Here is a 21,424-nt window from a genome sequence, read left to right as displayed (position 1 = left end):
TAGCATTGAGCAGTAACACCATTAGATTTTCTTGATTTTGATTTGTTGTGTCGGAAGTACTTTCAGTTTGGCATTGCCTAAAAAAGGCACTATGGGAGAGGATAATGTTTTAGCCAATATTCAAAAGCCTAGAGGGGAGAGGTGCAGACAGTCCCTGGCAAAGCAGTGTAGTCAGTTGACCATCTCCTTCCATTTTGACAAATACTGCATCCCCCTAGAATGACACCAGAAACTAAGCCAATTATTAAGGTCAGTCATTTTTTTGTTTGCATTGTGACATCATCCTTGCAGAAGGTAAAATGCTACTCAATTCTAGGCTCATACCAGCCTGGGACACACATTCCAAGAGCTCCATGATGTCTCTCTCTTCATATAGTCTAGGGAGGTACATCTCACATGATTTATATCCACATAGACTATGACTGAGTCATACTGGTACTTGTGATCCAATGACATGAGTGTGTGCGTAATGTGGTGGATCCTGAACGCTGATAAGCAACTGACAGTGAATGTCTCCTTACTCAGCCTAGTCAGAGTGGCACCAGTGTGTGACACAATGGAGTCTTCAATGACTAGAATGTTGGATTGTGTGGTGGCTTGCCCTATGCGCTTAGAAGTAAAGGTTCCATGAGATGTGACTGCATGTGTTGATGTGGGTGTTGTTTTGAAAGAGTGCATTCCAGGTTGCTGAGGGTATTTGTTATGTGCACTTCATCTAGGAGGTCTTTAGGGTTTAGGAATGTTACTTTTAAGTGCCTCAGCATGTCTATGTGTCTTTTTTGAACTGTGTGACGGGTGCAGCATGTGCACTACTGACAACCTGATTGACATTAGGAGTGCTTTTATGTGAGTTCTTTGCCTCCAGTGACATTGTGTAAATACATCTCTCACATACCATATCAATTTATTTGAGAATTAACTGGTTGTTAGCAAACATGAGTCAGTTTCTGTATTACCTCAGGATGCCCATATCCACCAAGCTGGAAATGAAAATAGTGGGAACGTTGGTATCCACGGCAACAGGCCTTTATTATTGCTTAGACAGTTGGCATGAGAATGTAAAGTAATGTGAGTAGCATCTAGTTTACAACTCTGAGGGCAGTGCCTGTCAATGCAAATTAGTTGTCCTCTCTGCAACTAGGTATTGGTGAAACTTCAAGGGTGCGTTTACAGTAAAAATGTCAACTCAAGGTACATGCATCTATAAAGGGCACTGCCAAACACATGAGGGAAAACTGATAAGTAGACCTTGACAATTTGTGGATGAAGTTTTTAGGCAAGTATTCTGAAATTAAGTAAGATCAGGAACCAAATGTAAAACACACCAAACAAGCCTGTATATGAACTCCATTTATTGTAGTAAAAACACACCAAGATTAAACGCTTTCGTCTTTCATATAGAAGACTTCATCAGAATAAAGCACAATGATTCAAGAACCATTTTTATACCAGTACATGTTACATAACAGATAAAATTAAGCCAATGGTATTGTCAAAAAAGTCACATGTAAAATGGTCACATGAGCAATATTAAATACGCAGCATGTTAATATTCAAGCCAACTTAGCTTTTTACAAATAAAACAATGGTATATATTAAATACCTTCAGAATATGTTTAAAAATACAGGCACAGTAATGCATGTAAAAATGTTAAAATACTTCAAGCTTCTTAGATTTTTCTTTCAGGGTTGGAAGTATTGTGAAGGAATCATTTACACCTGGTGGAAAATTAGCTGCTAGTCTGGGTTGCCAAACCAGCTTTTTTACTTAATAAATTCTTCCAGTCACCCCCCCTCCCCCCAAATCTATGTCCACAGTATCCAAAATACCAAATTTAAAACCTTTAAAATTAGAACAAGTGAGGGAATGCCTATATAATGCACTTGTATCCTTCTTGTTTTTAACATCATATACGTGGTCATAGATTCTGCTTTTCAGCACCCTCTCTGTTTTCCCAACATAGAATCTGTTGCACATATAACATAGAGCAAGGTACACCACTCTGGTGGTAAAACAATTTCCTTTCTTGAATATAACCTTAGATGCCATCTTATTAGCTAGGTGGGTTTGAGGTGCTTTGAAAATATTAGTACATTGGGAGCACCTCCCATAAGGTGTTGTACCACAACAACCTTCTATCTGTAAATTCAACTTGTTTTCCATAAGATGTTTAATATTCATGCCCACCTTGCTGATAAAAATTGGTTTATCTCCCACTGCAGTTAACACATCATTGACCCTAAATATACTCCAGTTCTTTTTTAATATGTTTTTCCCTTCATATGATATAGGACTGTATTGCACTATACATGCATGCTCATAAATCTTTGTGGGGGCTACATTAGTTAATGGGTGGTTTCCTAACAGGTGCTTATATTTTTTCCCCATCCTGTGTAAACCTCCTCAATAATTTGTTCCACCATCTGTTTGGGGTATCCTCTTTCTAAAAACAGATCTCTTAATGTAAAAAATTCCTGCCTCACATCACTCAATTCTGAAGTTATGGGTGCAATTCTTAAAGCCTGTCCTTTGATTAAGCTTTTTTTCTGTGGATGTGGATGGTTGCTCGTATAATGAAGCTAAGAATTACAAAAAGTACTCTTACAAAATATGTTAGATTTGAAACCTGTAGGTGTATGGGAAATTGCCATGTCCATGCAATGTATACCTCTAGTGTTGTAATTATAAGTAAATTCCAAAAATGAGGTAGTTTTCTCCAGGTGGTTAATAAAGCCAGGGATATCTTCCATTTTTCCCTTCCACAAAATACAGATGTCATCCAAAAACCTGCAGTATAACTGGATGTTGTTCCAAAATTCTTTGTGGAATACATATCTTAATTTCAAGCCTAATAGTACTATACTTACATATCTGACATGGCTTAGTGGTAAATCACTTTGTCTATGGTGTTCAGGGTCCTGGGTTCGAGCCTTGTAGAGGCTGTTTATTTGGGTTGGGAAGGTGGCCTAATGGTTAAGGCATTTGCCTTACAAACACAAGGTGCAGGGTTTGAGTCTCACAAGGGATAATTGGCTAGGCCTAAAATGGCTCACAAGGGCAGTTAGCTTAGTGCTAATCTATGAACCTATGAACCTATACGTAGGGGCGCACGCAGCCCCCATGGTAACACCTCTTGTTTGTTGGAAATATTGGCCCTCAAAGAATAAAAAATTCTCTAAGATAAGTGCCATCATCTCACATACTAGGTTTACTTTTATCGTGATTCAAGGTGGAACATGTAAAGAGTGTCTCTTCAAATAATTCTAGTCCTTCTTGCTTAGGAATACAGGAAAAACATCTTTCACATCAATGGTTAAAAATACCAAATCAGCTGCCCATAGATCTTGTTTAAGCTGCCCTAGAAAATTCCAGGAATCCTTAACTAGATGTATTGCTCTCCCCACTACATGCTTATTTTATCTACAAACAGTGCCAGATTATGTGTTTTGGAGCCACTGGCAGCAACCATGGGACTAAAAGGTGGTTCAGTGAAGATTTTGTGTATTTTTGGGATGACTAATATGACCGGAAAAAAAATAAATAAAAAAGGAGACGGAAATTGAGCTTCCTAGTGTACATCTGAACATCCAACAAATGGTCAGCAACATCCGGTATTTTGGAGGGAACAAATTTAAATCCTTTAGATAAAAGTGAAAAAAATCTCTGTGTAATTATAAATCTTAAAGCCTTGAAAAATATGCACAATACGTCTTTGCCTCCCTTTTTCCCAAAATCAAGTGGGGCCTACAAATGAGGCGAGTGCACACAAAAATATTCTGAAGAAAAGTAATGTGTTCAATCCACCACTTCATCCCCTCATTAATGTTTTTGAGAAGGCAGTGAAAGAAGACATGTATGAATTATGGTGTCAGAATAGGAAGTTTTATGCCAGCTTAAGTTCTGTTGAAAGAATTCTCATGAATCAACTCAGGAACAAGGGAGTGCGTATCATGACCCCTGACAAGGGAGGTGGTATAGTAATATTCAATTCAGAGGATTATTCCAACATTATGCAGAATATTTTATTCAATGACGAGAATTATGCACAGGTTTCTAAGAACCAAATAAATATTGCATATCAACATATTGACAGTTATTTAGAAGAATATGTCCTGGACAAACATCTTACTAATGACTCCCTTCATTTTCTTATTAATTCCTATCCTAAGGTGACGGTCATATTTGGCATCCCAAAAATACACAAAAGCATCATTGAACCACCTTTTAGACCCATTGTTGCTGCCAGTGTTTCCAAAACACATAATCTGGCACTGTTTGTAGATAAAATGACTAAGCATGTAGTGGAGAGAGCAGTACATCTAGTTAAGGATTCCTGGGATTTTCTAGGGCAGCTTAAAGATCTATGGGCAGCTGATTTGATATTTTTAACCACAGACGCGAAAGATGTTTTTTCCTGTATTCCTAAGCAAGAAGGACTAGAATTATTTGAAGAAACACTCTTTACATGTTCCACCTTGAATCACGATAAAGTAAACCTGGTGTGTGAAATGATGGCACTTATCTTGGAGAATAATTTTTTATTCTTTGAGGGCCAATATTTCCAATGCTCGAGGAGTTGCTATGGGGGCTGCCTGCGCCCCTATATATGCAAATATAGGCTGGGAATTAAGATATGTATTCCACAAAGAATTTTGTAACAACATGCAGTTATATTGCAGGTTTTTGGATGATATCTTTATTTTGTGGAAGGGAAAAGTGGAAGATATCCCAGGCTTTATTACCCACCTGGAGAAAACTATCACATTTTTGAAATTTACTTATAATTACAACACTAGAGTTATATATTATTTGGACACGGCAATTTCCCATACACCTACAGGTTTCAAATCTAACATATTCTGTAAGAGTACTTTTTGTAATTCTTACCTTAATTTTACGAGCAACCATCCACTTTCACAGAAAAAGAGCTTAGTCAAAGGACAGGCTATAAGAATTGCATGCATGACTTCAGAATTGAGTAATGTGAGGCAGGAATTTTTCACATTAAGAGATATGTTTTTAGAAAGGGGAAACCTCAAACAGATGGTGGAACAAATTATTGAGGAGGTTTACACAGGACAGGGAAAAAAATATAAGCCTCTGTTATGAAACCAGCCATTAATTAATACAGCCCACACAGAGCCTGGTAAAATGAAGCTTTATGAGCATACATGTGTAGTGCAATACAGTCCTATCTCATATGAAGGGAAACACATATTAAAAAAGAACTGGAGTATACTTAGGGTAAATGATGTGTTAACTGCAGTGGCAGATAAACCAGTTTTTATCAGCAAGGTGGTAATGAATATTAAACATCTTATGGAAAACAAGTTGAATTTACCGATAGAAGGTGGTTGTGGTACAACACCTTGTGGGAGGTTCTCTCAATGTACTATTTTCAAAGCACCTCAAACCCACCTAGCTAATAAGATGGCATCTAAGGTTATATTCAAGAAAGGAAATTGTTCTACCACCAGAGTGGTGTACCTTGCTCTATGTGATATGTGCAACGGATTCTATGTTGGGAAAACGGAGAGGGCGTTGAAAAGCAGAATCTATGATGTTAAAAACAAGAAGGATACAAGTGCATTATATAGGCATTCTCTCACTTGTAATTTTAAAGGTTTTACATTTGGTATTTTGGATACTGTGGACATAGATCTGAGGGGCAGTTGACTGGAAGAATTTATTAAGTAAAAAAAGAGCTGGTTTGGCAACTCAGACTAGCAGCTAATTTTCCACCATGTATAAATGATTCCTTGACAATGCTTCCAGCCCTGAAAGAAAAATCAATGAAACTTTAAGTATTTTAACATTTTTACATGCATTACTGTGCCTGTATTTTTAAACATATGCTGAAGGTATTTAATATATAACAATTGTTTTATTTGTAAAAAGCTAAGTTGGCTTGAATGTTAACATCCTGTGTATTTAATATTGCTTGTGTGACCATTTTACATGTGACTTTTTTATCACATTACCATTGGCTCAATTTTGTCTATTATGCAGCATGTACTGGTATAAGAATGATTCTTGAATCAGTGTGCTTTATTCTGATTAAGTCTTATATGTGAAAGATGAAAGCGCTTAATCTTGGTGTGTTTTTACTGCAATAAACAGAATACATATACAGGCTTGTTTGGTGCGTTTTCCATTTGGTTCGTGGTCTTCTGTTATTCACACTGCACCAGATATTTGGAAATTAGGTTAGACCCCAAAACATCGTGGAATTTTCTGAAAATAAAGAATTAACTTGTCAAGAATGATGAAAAGAGAGGATTCACATGAATGTCCACTGCCCGACTACTACTAGAGTTGATCTTACCACAGATTCAGGCTGCTGGGATACAATGCTCCTTTTCTTCTTCTCTCAGCAGAAGCAAAACAGTAGCACCATCCCAAGATGAGAAGAAGGCCACAGGGTCTATAGTGATCAACAGTCTTGTCCCAGATGATGCAAGAGTATGTAGGCTTATTGTAGCCTTTTTCTGGTAGATACCTTGAAAAGCAACCAGCCAATCAGTAAGTTCCAACAAACGCACACACACACTGCCTAGTCAAAAACAATCAGGAGTCAATGCACTCTGCTCCTTCTCTCACCAGCAGCAAAATAGGAGCAGAAATGTTAAGCTAGCACCTATGAAGCAGTTATCAGGCTTTCTGGTAATCAGCAGTCTCCAGGAAATAATGTCTCTATATGCCTTCACTCACCAGAAACTAAACAGAACACTAATCCCATGATGAGTATTGAGAAGCAGAATGTGGTCTCTCCAGTAATTGGTGGTCTTGGAGTAGATGCTGCAGATTTTAAAGGTAAGATGGAAAAATGGGTTAGTATCCAAAGATTTGCAGTGTGCAGTACACAGTTAGATATGAAAGAGGGGTAACTAGCTTTTTTAAGTGGAAAGTCATTAATTTTTATAAAAGCAAGCTAGGTTGCAAGGGGTGGGCACTTTACCTTTTTTGGATGCATTGTAGTTGTTTGGATGTGCATTAATAACAATGTACTAAGCACACAATCAGTCATGAGGGGCTTGGGCACCCAGGTTGATAGCAACCTGATTTTTGACCACTACATTGCCTCTATTGTATGGAAAGTTTTCTACATGGCCCACCTCATAAGTACGGGTATTTCCATCCAGGAACAAGGAGATCATAACATCCCTGTAGTCCTCCCTTATCAGACCCATTATGCCCCCTTCGGCATGTAACTTGCCAAGCACATGCAGTAGCTGGAGAGACCACAGAGGTTCCTGACTAGGAAAATCCAGGATGTCAAATACCTATCCTATATAGGTAAGCTAAAATCCCTGTCCCTCTACTCAGTCTCATACAGACTGCTCAGAGGTGACCTGTATCTAACATACAAGGTCGTCTCAGACCCAGCCTTGATGGAGTTGCTATGTAACTATAAGTCAAACTCCACTCGCGCAACCTGCATGCAAGGCCTCAACCTGCTCTGTGACATTAACGGAACTTGTTGGAGGGATAGATTTGTGTCCCAAAGACTCCCCCATCTGTGGAATAGACTCCCTCTTCACTTCAAGCGGAGTACTTCACTAGCCCTCTTTAAGAGGAACCTGGACTGGATGGGAAACAGAAGATACACCCCTCGGATCCCACCTGTGTCCCTGCTGGACAGGGGAAACAGGTGCTGACTTTGTGGGAACATGGGCGAAATTCTTGGCTGTAACCTAGCATCGTCCTATGAACCTACAAACCTATGTAGGGTTCATTTATTCTTGTATATACACGATGATGTGGAGAATACAGCAGTACTGTCACATATCACACACAACTTTCTGTATACACATCTGATATGGAATAACTGCAGTATATGCAAATATCCCCCAAATGTTATCCCAGCTCAAAATTTTATTAACATTTATCACATTTTCTCCCCTTGTTACAATGTTGCTTTGTGTCCCTCTCACATCCTTTGTCAGCATGTCCATGGATCAATAAAGTGAAGAGGATTACTTTTTGTTACATCAATAGAAATCATTTATGGCAAAATGCTCTTTGTGAACTACTCACATTTTAATTATCAGAGTACATTTTCCCCATTTAGCCTCCCCTTCTTCTTGTTTGTATACTAATCCCACTACATATCTGACTAAAGTTTCCCTGTTTAGGCCTCCCCGCTTCTGGTTTGTACTGCTCTCAATACATCTAAGTACACTTTCCCCGTTTACTTCTCCTGCCTTTTAATTCTTTCATTAAACTTGCCCTTGCATTGTGTTATGCTGTGCACATGTGCTTGCTCACAAGGTTTGCTTACAGGCAACACCTTTTGTTTATATTGTGTGTTTGAGCCTCTGTGCACATTTTTGTGGCCACTAACACTTTTGCTGGCCATGAAAATATGCTGGTAAACATGTAGGTTTGTTCAGCAGTTTGCATATTCAGTGAACACTACAGTTAATCTTGCTAAAATGCTTAAATTGCATAGGCTTAGCATGAAGTATACACACTTGTTAATGAATCCATGGGCAAATCTGCCAATTGCAGACACAACTGAAATTAAATGTTCATTCAAGCAGCATGTAAGACAAGAATGTAAGACAAATTAATCCAGCTCGATGCGTGCTTACTGCATCACCTATCTAGCTGAAATGACCGATTACCTTATAATCTTTGTTTGGGGGTCCCAGGAACGCAGATGCATTTTTGTTTTTCAGCTTGACTGTTGTACCTATATTCTTGGAATTAAGCTGAGTACATTCCTACTAGGCATAGGACTAAACCAAACATAGCTCTCAACTTCTGGATAAAGCCAAAATAATGGAGTGACAAAGGTACATAATTAGGGGACAGACTAAATATTGTTAGAAAGTTGCTAGAATAACAGATGTTGAATTAGCATGTATTATATGAAGGATATAAAGTCTGGAACGGAAATGTATGTCATTATTTTGTGAGTGCAGTTCTCAATAATTTTCCAGAAATTATGAGGAGAAGACCAAAAGAAAAGGCAAAACTCTTGGCATTCAGTAAAATTCCAGACAGTTGAGAGTTGCACACCAAGGAAATGTTTTTTCGCCCATCCTGTCTTTGATTTTCATTGACAGGATATTAAGACATAGCCAAAGTTCAGTAAACATCCATTTTTTGTAAGCAGGTAAGAAAATCCCACCCTCATTGTTTTAAGCACTGGCAGATGAGCTTTAGAATGCAGCTGCAAGTAATGTGACACTGTGGCAAAGGAAGTGAAGTCCTTGCAGTGTGATTTAAAAGTCTTATTAATTACGGATTTCCTGTATTATTTATTTAATTTATTTCTCTAATAGCATGATGGCTGCTGTTGAGAAATGTTTGATTTGTCTAATGAAATAAAAAGTAAATTTGCTTCACTTTACTCCTGCCTTCCTTGGTGAGGATTGTGAAGGTAAAAGTGTGTGCAGGGCAGATCCCACACCCAGGCTCCATGACATCCTGGGGATCCCAAGAATTCTTATGCCAACCAGGAGAGAGAACCTTTCCAGCATGTCATGAATCTGCCCTCTGTACTTGTCCCAAAGGACCATACCAGGGACAAAGTCCAGTGGGATCCTTTCAGATGGTATGTTTACAAGAAGCCTGAACTATCACACTTGGATTCTCTTGATGTGGAGGAAGAATGGCTTAACTTCAAGGCTCTTCTGGATCAGTTCTGCTTCTTACACTGTTAAGAGAGTAAGTCTGACAGACTTACGGTCAAACCTAATTTTCACTGCTCATACCTACAATCTCATTCTTTCAGTCACTGTCCCAAGCTCGTGGCTACAGGTGAAGATGCAGGTGTAGAATTAGTAAAAAAAAAAAAGTCTGCATTTCAGTATTAATGCATCCTCAGACCACCACTTATGAGTAAAACCCCAAGATATTTAAATTAATTTACTAATTACAGTTGTCTCACTCCTTCCCACCACTGTCACAGTTGGAGTCATCAGCTCTTTTTTAAGTGGGCCCCATGGTCCTGAGATTTAGCAGTACTGATTCTGGTGACAGTCGCTTCATACTCATCAGTAAATCATAAGGCTTCTTGTTAGGGATCATGGTCATTTACAAACAGCTATGCCATCTCTTGGTCCACAAGAGGCATTCTCTCAACCTCAGCAGCACAGTTATGCCCTGTCCACAAATTTCACATACGTCGGTGAAACCCTGGCACAGCCTGATACCCACCTTGAAAGAATGTGAATTAATACAAAGAAGGTGGACATAATTCTCACTCTAGTTATTTAGACCATACAACATGCACCAGTGGAATAAATGCCCCGTACTGCCTCGGGACTTTCCAAAATAGATGCTATGTTTGTGGTCATAAGTTTTCCTAATTATTACTCAAAACAACTATAGACAGAATTAAATAACTCTGATGACCTCTCATGCAGCGGTATATGGCAAAACAGCTGGTCCACTGATCCATGACCTGTACAGAATCCATATCCCTCCTTCTCAATCTGAAGTTCAGCTACTGATGCAAATTCCTTACTACTATAGCACAGGCTTTTTCCAGAAAAGCTGAGAATGGTGTTCTGCTTTTAATTGAAACACCTCAGGTGCATTTTTTCATTTTAACAAAACTTTTATTCTGTTATATTACTTAAAGACTACAGGATAAAATCACAAGTAAGCTGATTTCACACCAGTGTCTCCAAAGTGTATGGGTAAACGTTTGCATTCTCATACAAACAAGTGTAAAAGCATTCGGTCATGAACGAAAAGATTTTTCTAGATGCTTTCACTGTTAGAAGTTATAAATGAAAGTCTCACTGAATTCAAGTAAAGCTTTGTTTTCCGAGCTGTTCCCAACTTCTAACGTACCAACAATGAACCTGAGTTCATAGACATGAATATGGAATCTGCCTAACAAATTTGAATTAAGGAAATGTATATCGTTTTGGCTCAGTCCCTGGATTCTGCCTCTAAGATAAGAAATGCTATATCCTTAACTTATTTTCATAGGAAGGAAAGTAGAAAGGAAATGCCACAGTTAACAACGGAAAGACACTTATTTTACGTTGACACACCTCTATCTGTACTGTACATATTGCTGGTCTCTCCCCTGTAAACAGCTATGGGAAATAATTAACCAAGTAATGACACAAACATTGGGTTTACTCACTTCATTGACTTCAATAATAAGGCATTGTCTTTGTTTGTTGTGTGGACCCACTGATTATAAGCACATTTCTAGCTGAAATTAATGTTTGATGTTATTCAAGTAGAGGTATAAATGAAAACAAAAGGGAAATATCAAAACCGATACACAAACTGACTTTTAAGATTATTTTAGGGCTAAAGGTTAGCAATAAATGCTCAGTGTTTTCTCCAGCCCTTCTGCAGTTAATCAGTTATCCATTTTCAGAAGACTGTTAAATGTTAGCCAAGCTAGCAGAAAGCAAGCATCTCACTCCTAGACATTTACAGTACAAGTCACTGTTTTGAGTCCCACTGTAATTTAACAAGCATTACGGGTTTTGCCTTAGAAATGTGTGATGCAAAATCATTAAGGCTAGAAACTGCATTCTACTTAAGATCAGTAATTTAAAATGACTGTTTTTCTGTTGATTATTGTCTTTGCTATGTGGCATGGATAAACCCTGAAAATATCTAAGGGCCACACCACTTACCAACTACTTAACAAATGCTAAATAAATAGTCAGGAGCAGGTGTTCTTAAAATTACATTTTCTCTATGAATATCATATTTACATACTGCATTCTATATACACATTGCATTACACACACACACACACACACACACACACACACACACACACACACACACACACACACACTTACTTAAAAATGGACACTGATAAAGGGTTGTGATAAGAATGTATTTCTGATCCAAAGCATTAATATAGTTTGCTTATTGCCATTCTATCCACATCATCTAGTGTTTATCACCTTTCTATCCTAATAACGAAGCATTTATACCTCCTCTGCCAAAATATGAACATTTGTCACCATTTTACCTGCATTATCTATAAAAGCACATTTGCCCTATTCATAATAACAGGAAAAAAATAAAAACTCTACACACAAATATATCCCTCCTCTCAAAAAAGTCACATAATACAAACTTCTATTCATGAAATGTAATGTTGCTGCAAAGGAATAAAAAAATAATATAATGATCATTCATAATGACTATATAAAGAAGAAAGGCAGTGGCATTGCTTTAAAATCTCCCAACAACTACCACATTTCCCTTTACAACAAACCAACACCAACATTCAATTCAGCAGAGCTTCTTACTACTTTCCTTAAAATAAACAAATAAATATGTATTACTGTTCTTTATATCCCTCTTTCCGCTGTGGCGACCCCTAACCGGGAAAAGCCGAAAGACACAAACAAAATGTTCTTTATATCCCTCCTGGTGACAATAAAGCTACATTGGAAGATATCCTACATTGAATATCCATTACAATTCCATAAGAAAAAATACTGCTAGGTGATCTCAGTATCAACTGGTTGGACTTAACCTCTTACACCCTTACATTTTGCATGAGCTAATTAATAGCCCCACATTTTATAGCAAGACACATTCCTTATTAGACTGGATCCTACAGTGCAATGAAAACGTATGTGCCCCCTTCCTGATTTTTTATTTTTTTGCATGTTTGTCACACTTAAATGTTTCAGATCATCAAACAAATGTAAATATTTGACAAAGATAACCCAAGTAAACACACAATGCTGTTTGTAAGTGATGATTTTATTTATTAAGGAAAATTCTATCCAAACCTACATGGCCCTATGTGAAAAAGTAATTGCCCCCTAAATCTAATAACTGGTTGTGCCACCCTTAGCAGCAACAACTGCAATCAAGTTTTTGCAGTAATTGGCAATGAGTCTTTCACATTGCTGTTGTGGAATTTTGGCCCACTCTTCTTTGCAGAATTGTTTTAATTCAGCCATATTGGAGGGTTTCCGAGCATGAACCACCTTTTTAAGGTCATGCCACAGCATCTCAATTGGATTCAAGTCCGGACTTTGACTAGGCCATTCCAAAACATTAATTTTTTTTTTTTTTTTAAGCCATTCAGAGGTGAACTTGCTGGTGTGTTCTGGATCATTGTCCTGCTGCAGAATCCAAATGCGCTTCAGCTTGAGGTCATGAACTGATGGCCGGACATTCTCCTTCAGGATTTTTTGGTAGAGAGCAGAATTCATGGTTCTATCAATCACAGCAAGTCGTCCAGGTCCAGAAGCAGCAAAGCAGCCCCAGACCATCACACTATCACGACCATGTTTGACTGTTGGCATGATGTTCTTTTTCTGAAATGCTGTGTTAATTTTAAGCCAGATGTAACGGGATGCACACCTCCCAAAAAGTTCAACTTTTGTTTCATCAGTCCACAGAATATTTTCCCAAAAGTCTTGGGGAGCATCAAGATATTTTTTGGCAAAAGTGAGACGAGCCTTTATGTCCTTTTTGGTCAGCAGTGGTTTTCGCCTTGGAACTCTGCCATGCATGCCATTTTTGCCCAGTCTCTTTCTTATGGGTGAGTCTTGAACACTGATCTTAACTGAGGCAAGCGAGGCCTGCAATTCTTTAGATGTTGTTCTGGGTTCTTTTGTGACCTCTTGGATGAGTCGTCGCTGTGCTCTTGGGGTAATTTTTGTAGGCCGGACACTTCTGGAAAAGTTCACCACTGTCCCATGTTTTCTCCATTTGTGGATAATGACTCTCACTGTGATTCGCTGGAGTCCCAAAGCTTTAGAAATGGCTTTGTAACCTTTTCCAGACTGATAGATGTCAATTACTTTGTTTCTCATCTGTTCCGGAATTTCTTTAGATTGCGGCATGATGTCTTCCTTTTTGGGATCTTTTGGCCTACTTCACTTTGTCTGACAGGTTTTATTTAAGTGATCTTTTGATTCAACAGATCTGGAAGTAATCAGGCCTGGGTGTGGCTAATGAAATAGAAATCAGCTTTCCCAAAAATGTGATTAACCACAGTTACTTCATGATTTAACAAGGGGGGCAATTACTTTTTCACATAGGGACATGTAGATCTGGATAGTTTTTTTCCGTAATAAATAAAATCATCACTTAAAAAACTGCATTTTGTGTTTACTTGGGTTATCTTTGTCTAATACTTGTCTAATATTTAAATTTGTTTGATAATCTGAAACATTTAAGTGTGACAAACATGGAAAACAATAAGAAATCAGGAAGGAGGCAAATATTTTTTCACTGCACTGTAGTAGCAGTCCCTAGAAAATACACCACCACATGTACAATGTCAAAGTCTTTCAACGACCATCTTCCAATCTATATAACCAGACAGCTCACACATCCACTCAAATAGCATGTTTATAAAACACCACATAAACTGTCCAAGTTTAACCCAGAGGTATTTGTTACTACCCTATCATCTAGTAATTGGAAAATCCTAAAATTTCTCACCTTAGATGTTGCTGTAAATGAATTCAATATATATTTTCCTAAATATCCTAGATATTCTTGCAACTCTTAGAAGAAGGAGACTAAAACAAATAATGCAATTTGGCTTTCCAGAAAGAGTAGAATGCTAATGCAGGAAATAGAAAAAGCTTGGAAAGAATGGTAAAATAATAATAATAATAATAACAACAATAATATCTCACAAAACTTCAGAATGCTCTGCAGCTGTAGGGTTGGCGTTGGTATAATGGTTAAGATGTTAACTTCACAGATACAAGGTACAGGGTTTGATTCTCACCTTTAGAAGTGAAATTGGCTAGGCTTAAAACAGCCCACAAGGGCAGCTAACCTAGTACATACATATGAACCTATGCACCAAAAAGTATGGTTATACTGTAACAACATTCAATACAATAATAAACAAAACTCTAAAAAAAAAAAAAAAAAAAAAGTCTGATAAGCCATTAAAGAAATCTTAAAAATTTCACCGTAACTCCATCCCCTTTCTCAATAACTCACCACTCAAAACTGCACTACAATTTAACTCTTATTTCATAGATATTATATCATTCCTACCCAAGGATTCTCCAGCATATAATCCTGTCCTGCCCAAAAGCCACATAGCACATCCATTTTTCACATTCAAACAAGTGCCACATCTTACATAAAACTACTCTTAAACTCAAACTATGCTCTACTTCAGCTGATGACCCTCCAAGCGAGTACCTTAAATAACAGCCAAGAGTACTGCCTATCCTATGTCAAGCCTTAGGTCAGTCCAGCAATCCTTTGTTCCTGCCCTCTGGAAAAACTCACACATTACCCCTCTACACAAAGAAAAAAATTCAACACATTGCTAATTTTGGTCTATAACAATATTATCCCTCCTTTGGAACTTGAAAAAGTATTCTGAAACAATTGTTAAACTATCACCTGCAGGAAGAACTTGTATACTCCATACAACATGGCTTCCATTCCTTCCATAGTACTAATACTGCACTTCTAACCCATAAAGGTACTGTTAATTAAGCTAGAGATAACGGCAAATGGGTCATCTCCTTATTTCTAGACTTGTCTAAAGTGTTCAACACAGTTTGTCACAGCAAACTTCTACTTAAATGTCCTTACTAGGTTTCTTTTATGGTTCAAAGGCTACATATCCAATAGCTATCAGTTATTAAAATGGCACTCCTCCCTGTCTTCAAACTTCCCAGTCACCACCGGTGTACCACAAGGATCTATCCTTGGTCCCAAACCTCCATTCTTACTAATACATATATCCACACAACAGGCCTCCATAACACAACACATAGATGACTCCATATTCATATGCACATCTGACAACCTGGCACATCTCCAAAAATTACTCAGAAAGCTTTAACAGACTCTGAAACATGGGCTTTGTAACTCACAATTAATGCTAAACTCCCAAAAAAATAAATACCCCCCAATCCTTCTACTCATGAAAAAACTAAATTCAAAATCTTCTCTCTTAATACTACAACCACTGAAGTCACTTCTTGTAACAAATTATTAGGCATTATAGTAGGTGGTAGTTTTAACTTTGACCTGCATATTCAAAATTGCATTAAAAAAAAATCATCAAAAACTAATGATACTTTTCACCACTACACCTATAACTTCACTTGACACCACTTACATTCTCACCTCGGTACTTTATGGTGCTCTCATCCTAACTTACCTCCGGGCATTACAAAAATCCCAACTTGAACAGTGCTATAATAAACTGGTTAAATTTGCAACAAATACCCCTTTTCAGAACCCACCACTATGTAGCACTTAAAAGCCTACATTGATTAGAACTACCCCATCAACTAGCATATACACAGCTTCTTACCACCCAGAAAATTATCCAGAATCCTTCTGCATGTCCAGCACTAAATACCATTCTACAGAAGTATATTCCTAGTTGATTATTACAATCCAATGACCAAAAACTCGTCTTGGTCTACAAACTTATCAAATCTGCTGGACATTGACTGCATTCGTACTATGTTGTCCATAGCATCTGCATCCATCAGTTCAGTACCCTTCCTCCATTGCTTTAAAACCATTATGAAAGACTGCATAGCCAAAATCTGTGTCACTTCTTGCTCAACCCCAGGATAAACTATGTCCCAAAATATGAACAAGTACCTGTTCATACCTTACACGTCTTTATTCTTCCTTCTTCACTCACTTCCTTATTGCAATCAATTTCTCTTCCCTTACTCTTTTTTAATATGCCATAACCATGTTTTTCCCTTATTTCATATCACTATGCCTGTTTGATTTACACTAACGTACTTTTAATTTATCTATAAATTGGCTTAAATTTCTTTAAATGTTAAATCGTCATTTAAGTTGGATCTATTCTTAATCAATGTTTTCCACATTGTGTCTAATTTGGTTTAACCATTTAAATTTAATATGTTTTGGTATTATTTTTGAAGACTATACAATTATTGTTCTTAACATGTTTTTGTAATACTTTGGAGCTTTTCTCTCCACGCCTACTATGAAAATGGGTACTTACCTATGAAAATGGGCACTTACCCAGTCAGACTTTCCCATTAATCAAATGTCAATAAATAAATAAAGACATGAACTATAACTACCAGGTAAAAATTGCATTATAGGTTGTCTAATACAGTTTGGAAAAAAGTCATTACAGTCAGTTTGGAACCAAACTGGAACACATGCATGTATATATACTTGAGAGTTGTTCTCTTTTTGTAGTCAGGGTAGAATCATGGTGAAACAGTGATTAGCCTGTAGCCCTGCACATGTGTAGCACCTTACTTATATGCTACCTAGTTTATTTCATTTCTCTGCATTACACATTTTGAAGGTTAATGACATTTACTCAAGTTCCTTACAAAAGATAAACTGATCACATCTATTTTATGATCATTGTCAATGCAAGTATGAATAATGGTACTCTCTCACTGCTCATTTATTTTTAATTTATTTCTAAGCTTTGCTTATGTGATATTCTGAGTTACTGCACTGTAAAGGCAATGCTTCTGCTTTTGCAAGGCATTGTGGGTGATGCCCTCCTGGGGAACAACTACTGAAATATTATAATAGCAACGTAAGCAGCGATGAAAACAGGATAAAAAGGCAGAAATGCTCTTCATGGCTACATCTTTTACAAACACAGACTTTAAAAACACTGAGAGAAGTATATTTTATTTTGTAAGGCTCATATCCTGCTTCTCAAGTCACTGATACTCTAAGATTGAAATCTCAAGCACAATTAAGAAAAAAATGCATTACATCAAATGTATTGCCCAGTCAGAGTTCTTTGGTGCTGAATGTATAGTAACATAAACTGATTTAATACGAAGCAGTAGGTGTAAATAGCTGGCACAGAGCCATAAATCAGAAGACAGCAATAGTGAACACTTTTTGCAAAATGACAAATGTTTGACATTGTTGTCAGTAGGAGTTAGCAGATGCTATAGTATCCATGCATGAACAGTTAAAATTTAAGGCAAAACTCACTGCATAGCCGACGGGCTCTCTTCTGGGTATACCCTGATTTGCTTTTAATTGACAATTAATGTTATAGAATGTGAATAGTAAATGGTTTTCTTCTGATAAGTTGACAGGTAATCTGATTTTCACTTCTTCATAAAAATGAGGAAACCTGTAGGAAACAAAGAAGTATATAAATGAAGCAGATGTTTGCTTATAATCAGTTACTGCTTCAAAAGTTCTGCTCATGACTTGCTGTCATGACCTCTTTGCAATCAAGGTATTCAACAGCACATTTTCTACTTCGTGTGACTAGGGGTGCCAGCAGATGTGGGAGCTACATTTTTTGTGGAGACTTACAAGATGAGGAATTATTATAAATTTAAGTCAAAGTTCCTTCTGTGGTATGTGTGCCTTATTGTTTTTACCTAATTTTGGCTAGTACAATGACTGAATTCTTTTAAACCACTATACAGGATGAAATTCCAAGTACATAAATACAAAACAATATTTTAAAAAAGCGCTATTAAACCTAAACTCATTAACAATCACATGCCTGACAATCTTGTGAGAAGGAAACATACATTTGAAATATTCTGCAAATACATTTCCATAACATGAATTCTTCCATCATATAACTCAGTGAGTCCTTATCTTATGTGCAGTTCAGAAACAGACATGTAAGTAAAATCTGCACTCTCTTCACTAAATGTCCGAAGACAGCTAAAAGAAAAAAAAAACTCAACAGGCACCAAGCAAATGTTTGCACTCCAGTGACATCAGTTAATGTGCGGACCATACCTTTCTTAACATCCTTCTACTCCTGGCTGATAATTCAGCTTTATACTATTTCACCAATCTGTTGGGTACATCCTCTCTTTATAATTTCTAGACTCCTTTCCAAGGCTTTTATTCTCATTGCTCTGGCATAATCTCTCATACAAAGCTCTGCATTGTCATTGGTATATAGAATCTACAATACAAATTTTGCTTTATTTATTTGTTTTTCTTGACAGAGGAGTGATCTCCACAGACCTTTTTCACACTCAGCCAGGGAATAGTGTCTGGTTAAGTGACTTGCTTAGAATCACAAAGTTAGTTAATGGAGGATCCACATCCCGCCCCCCACCCCCCATTAAGGAAAGCATGGTAAAACATTTCTCCAAAACCAGCTTCATGCTTCTTAAGACAGAAGTGGTGAACTTCATGACACCCATGAAGATGGACAATACAGTTACAACTGTTGAATCCTATACAAATCCACTCTATAAGCACTTACATGAGTGCATGGATCGTGCTATCCCAAATAGAACCAAGACGCTATCCTCCAAAAAAAAGGAAGCCAATCTGGTGGTCCCCTGCCATAAACAAACCGTACAACAGAAGGAAGAAACTGTTGCAAAAGAGAGTAAAATCCCATGAGTGGAGGAGCTCCCTGGTCAGCCTCAGTAAGAATCTGAGATCCCTTATAAGAGCCTCCAAAGCTAGCTATGAAAACAAAATCGCCACTGATTCTAAGGGCAGCCACAAAGCATTCTATAGCTATGTCAAGAATCTCGATGGCAACATCCAGATCTGCTCTGAGTTACAGCACAACAGCACAAAAATTACAGAACCAACTGATATTGTCAACATCCTGGCAGATAGGTTCAGTGCTAACTTTACCCCACCACCCCCTAAAGGGCCCATATCTATACAGGAAGAATGCAGAGTCCCTGTAATCACAACTATGCAGGTAAAAGCTGCACTCTCTTAAGCCAAAAACACAGCATCCATGGGACCAGACAACATCCCAGGCTGCGTTTTAGATGAACTTCAGAACGAACTGGCTCCCCACTTAAGCACCATGTTCAATAATAGCCTCACATCAGGCTTTGTGCCCACTGAATGGCGCACAGCAACAGTTATCCCACTCCACAAAGAGGGAGCCACCACTGATCCCGGGAACTATCGACTTATTAGCCTGATGAGCCTAGTCTGCAAGGCCATGGAACGTATCATCACGGAACTCATTAACAAAGACATTGGTAACCTCCAAACTCTGGATCCCACCCAGTTCGGGTTTGTGAAAGGCAGATCATGCCTCCTGAACCTGATCAACTTCTTTGAGGCAGTCGCCAAAGTCGTAGATGAGGGTAAGGTGGTTCACACAGCCTATCTTGACCTCGCCAAGGCTTTCAACACCATCCCCCATTCTGGAATTATAGCTAAACTCACTAAACTAGGTATAAATCCCTACATCACAAGATGGGTTGCCAACTGACTCACTGACAGAACCCACACTGTAAAAGTTGCAGACTCCAAATCTGACCTCAAAGTAGTGACAAGTGGAGTACCACAGGGTTCTGTCCTGGGACCTCTCCTGTTTGGTATCTACTTCTCTGAAGTACAGGCTAACACAGAAGGCCTCTGGCTAATGAAGTCCGCAGATGACTGCAAACTAGGAGCCATAGTCAAGTCCCCAAATGATGTGGACATCCTACAGAAGGGCCTCGCTGAGACAGATGCCTGGTGTCAGAGCCATGGCCTCAAGCTCAATGCCAAAAAGTGCAGTGTCATCCCCTTTGGTAAAAACTCTGTACCCATGAACTACCATAGGCAGCAATCTACTTAACATTGAATGTGTGATAAGAGACCTTGGGACCCAGGTGGACAGTAGTCTCTCCTTTGATAGTCGCATCGCCACAGTAGTCAGGAAGTCCTTCTACGTGGCACACCTCATCATAAAAGGGTTTTCATCCAAGAAAAAAAGAGGTCATTGTTCCTCTCTACTCGAACTCATTAGGCCCATTATAGAGTACAACACCCCTTTTGGAATGTACCTCACAAGACATCTGCAACAGCTGGAAAGGCCACAGAAGTACCTCACAAAGAGGATTACTGGCCTCAAACAAATGCCCTACACTGACCGTCTCAAAAAAACTCCGTAGCATATAGCCTACTTCGAGGTGATCTCTGCCTAACATATAAATCTATATCAAACCCAGAGCTGTTGGACATGCAACACCTAAAGTAATCCCAATCCCTCCAAGCTACACGCTCTAGGCACCTAAACCTTGCCACCACAATAAACTGGACATGGTGGCTGGATAGATTCCTGTCCCAGAGACTTCCCATACTCTGGAAAAGGCTACCCATGTATGTCAAGCAAAGTTCTTCATTAGCACTCTTCAAGAAAAATCTTGATGAGTGGATGGGAAATAGGAAATACACCCCGGGGATCACTTCTGCGTCTGCTCAACAGTGGCACAGGAAAATAACTTTCTTGGGTGGCGTAAGCCAGGGGACCTTGTTGGCTAGGCTTACGTAGACTCTTGGGCCAATAGCCTAGTACCTACCTAGGAATCTATGAACCACTGGACCACAGGAAACAGCTTGTTAACAGTCCCTTATTCCTTTAAATAAGTGCCGCACAGTATCGATATCTTTAAGTCTGATGTATATACCTAAACTCATCAGACCATTTAATTTACAGACTTCTGCTAATGCTGTGATGAAACCATGTAATGTATATATTTCTCTTTCTTTTGTTGAAAA

The 21,424-nt window shown here is 38.2% G+C and overlaps 1 protein-coding gene across 1 annotated transcript in view; it reads right to left on the bottom strand.

Moving 5' to 3' along the window:
• The window catches only part of LOC122787839 (dedicator of cytokinesis protein 7-like), a 4,057,077-nt gene that overhangs the window by 1,837,393 nt on the left and 2,198,260 nt on the right, over window positions 1–21,424 (bottom strand). Inside the window, exon 18 of the mRNA XM_044054755.1 lies at window positions 17,915–18,059. Coding sequence (XP_043910690.1) covers window positions 17,915–18,059 — 145 coding nt within the window. The remainder of the gene's footprint in view (window positions 1–17,914; window positions 18,060–21,424) is intronic.

Source organism: Protopterus annectens, chromosome 13.part0 (assembly GCF_019279795.1).
Source record: "Protopterus annectens isolate FY-2018-M chromosome 13.part0, PAN1.0, whole genome shotgun sequence".
Lineage (NCBI taxonomy): Eukaryota > Metazoa > Chordata > Ceratodontiformes > Protopteridae > Protopterus > Protopterus annectens.
The sequence above is the reverse complement of the archived record's forward strand: the minus strand, read 5'-3'. Positions and strand labels throughout refer to the sequence as shown.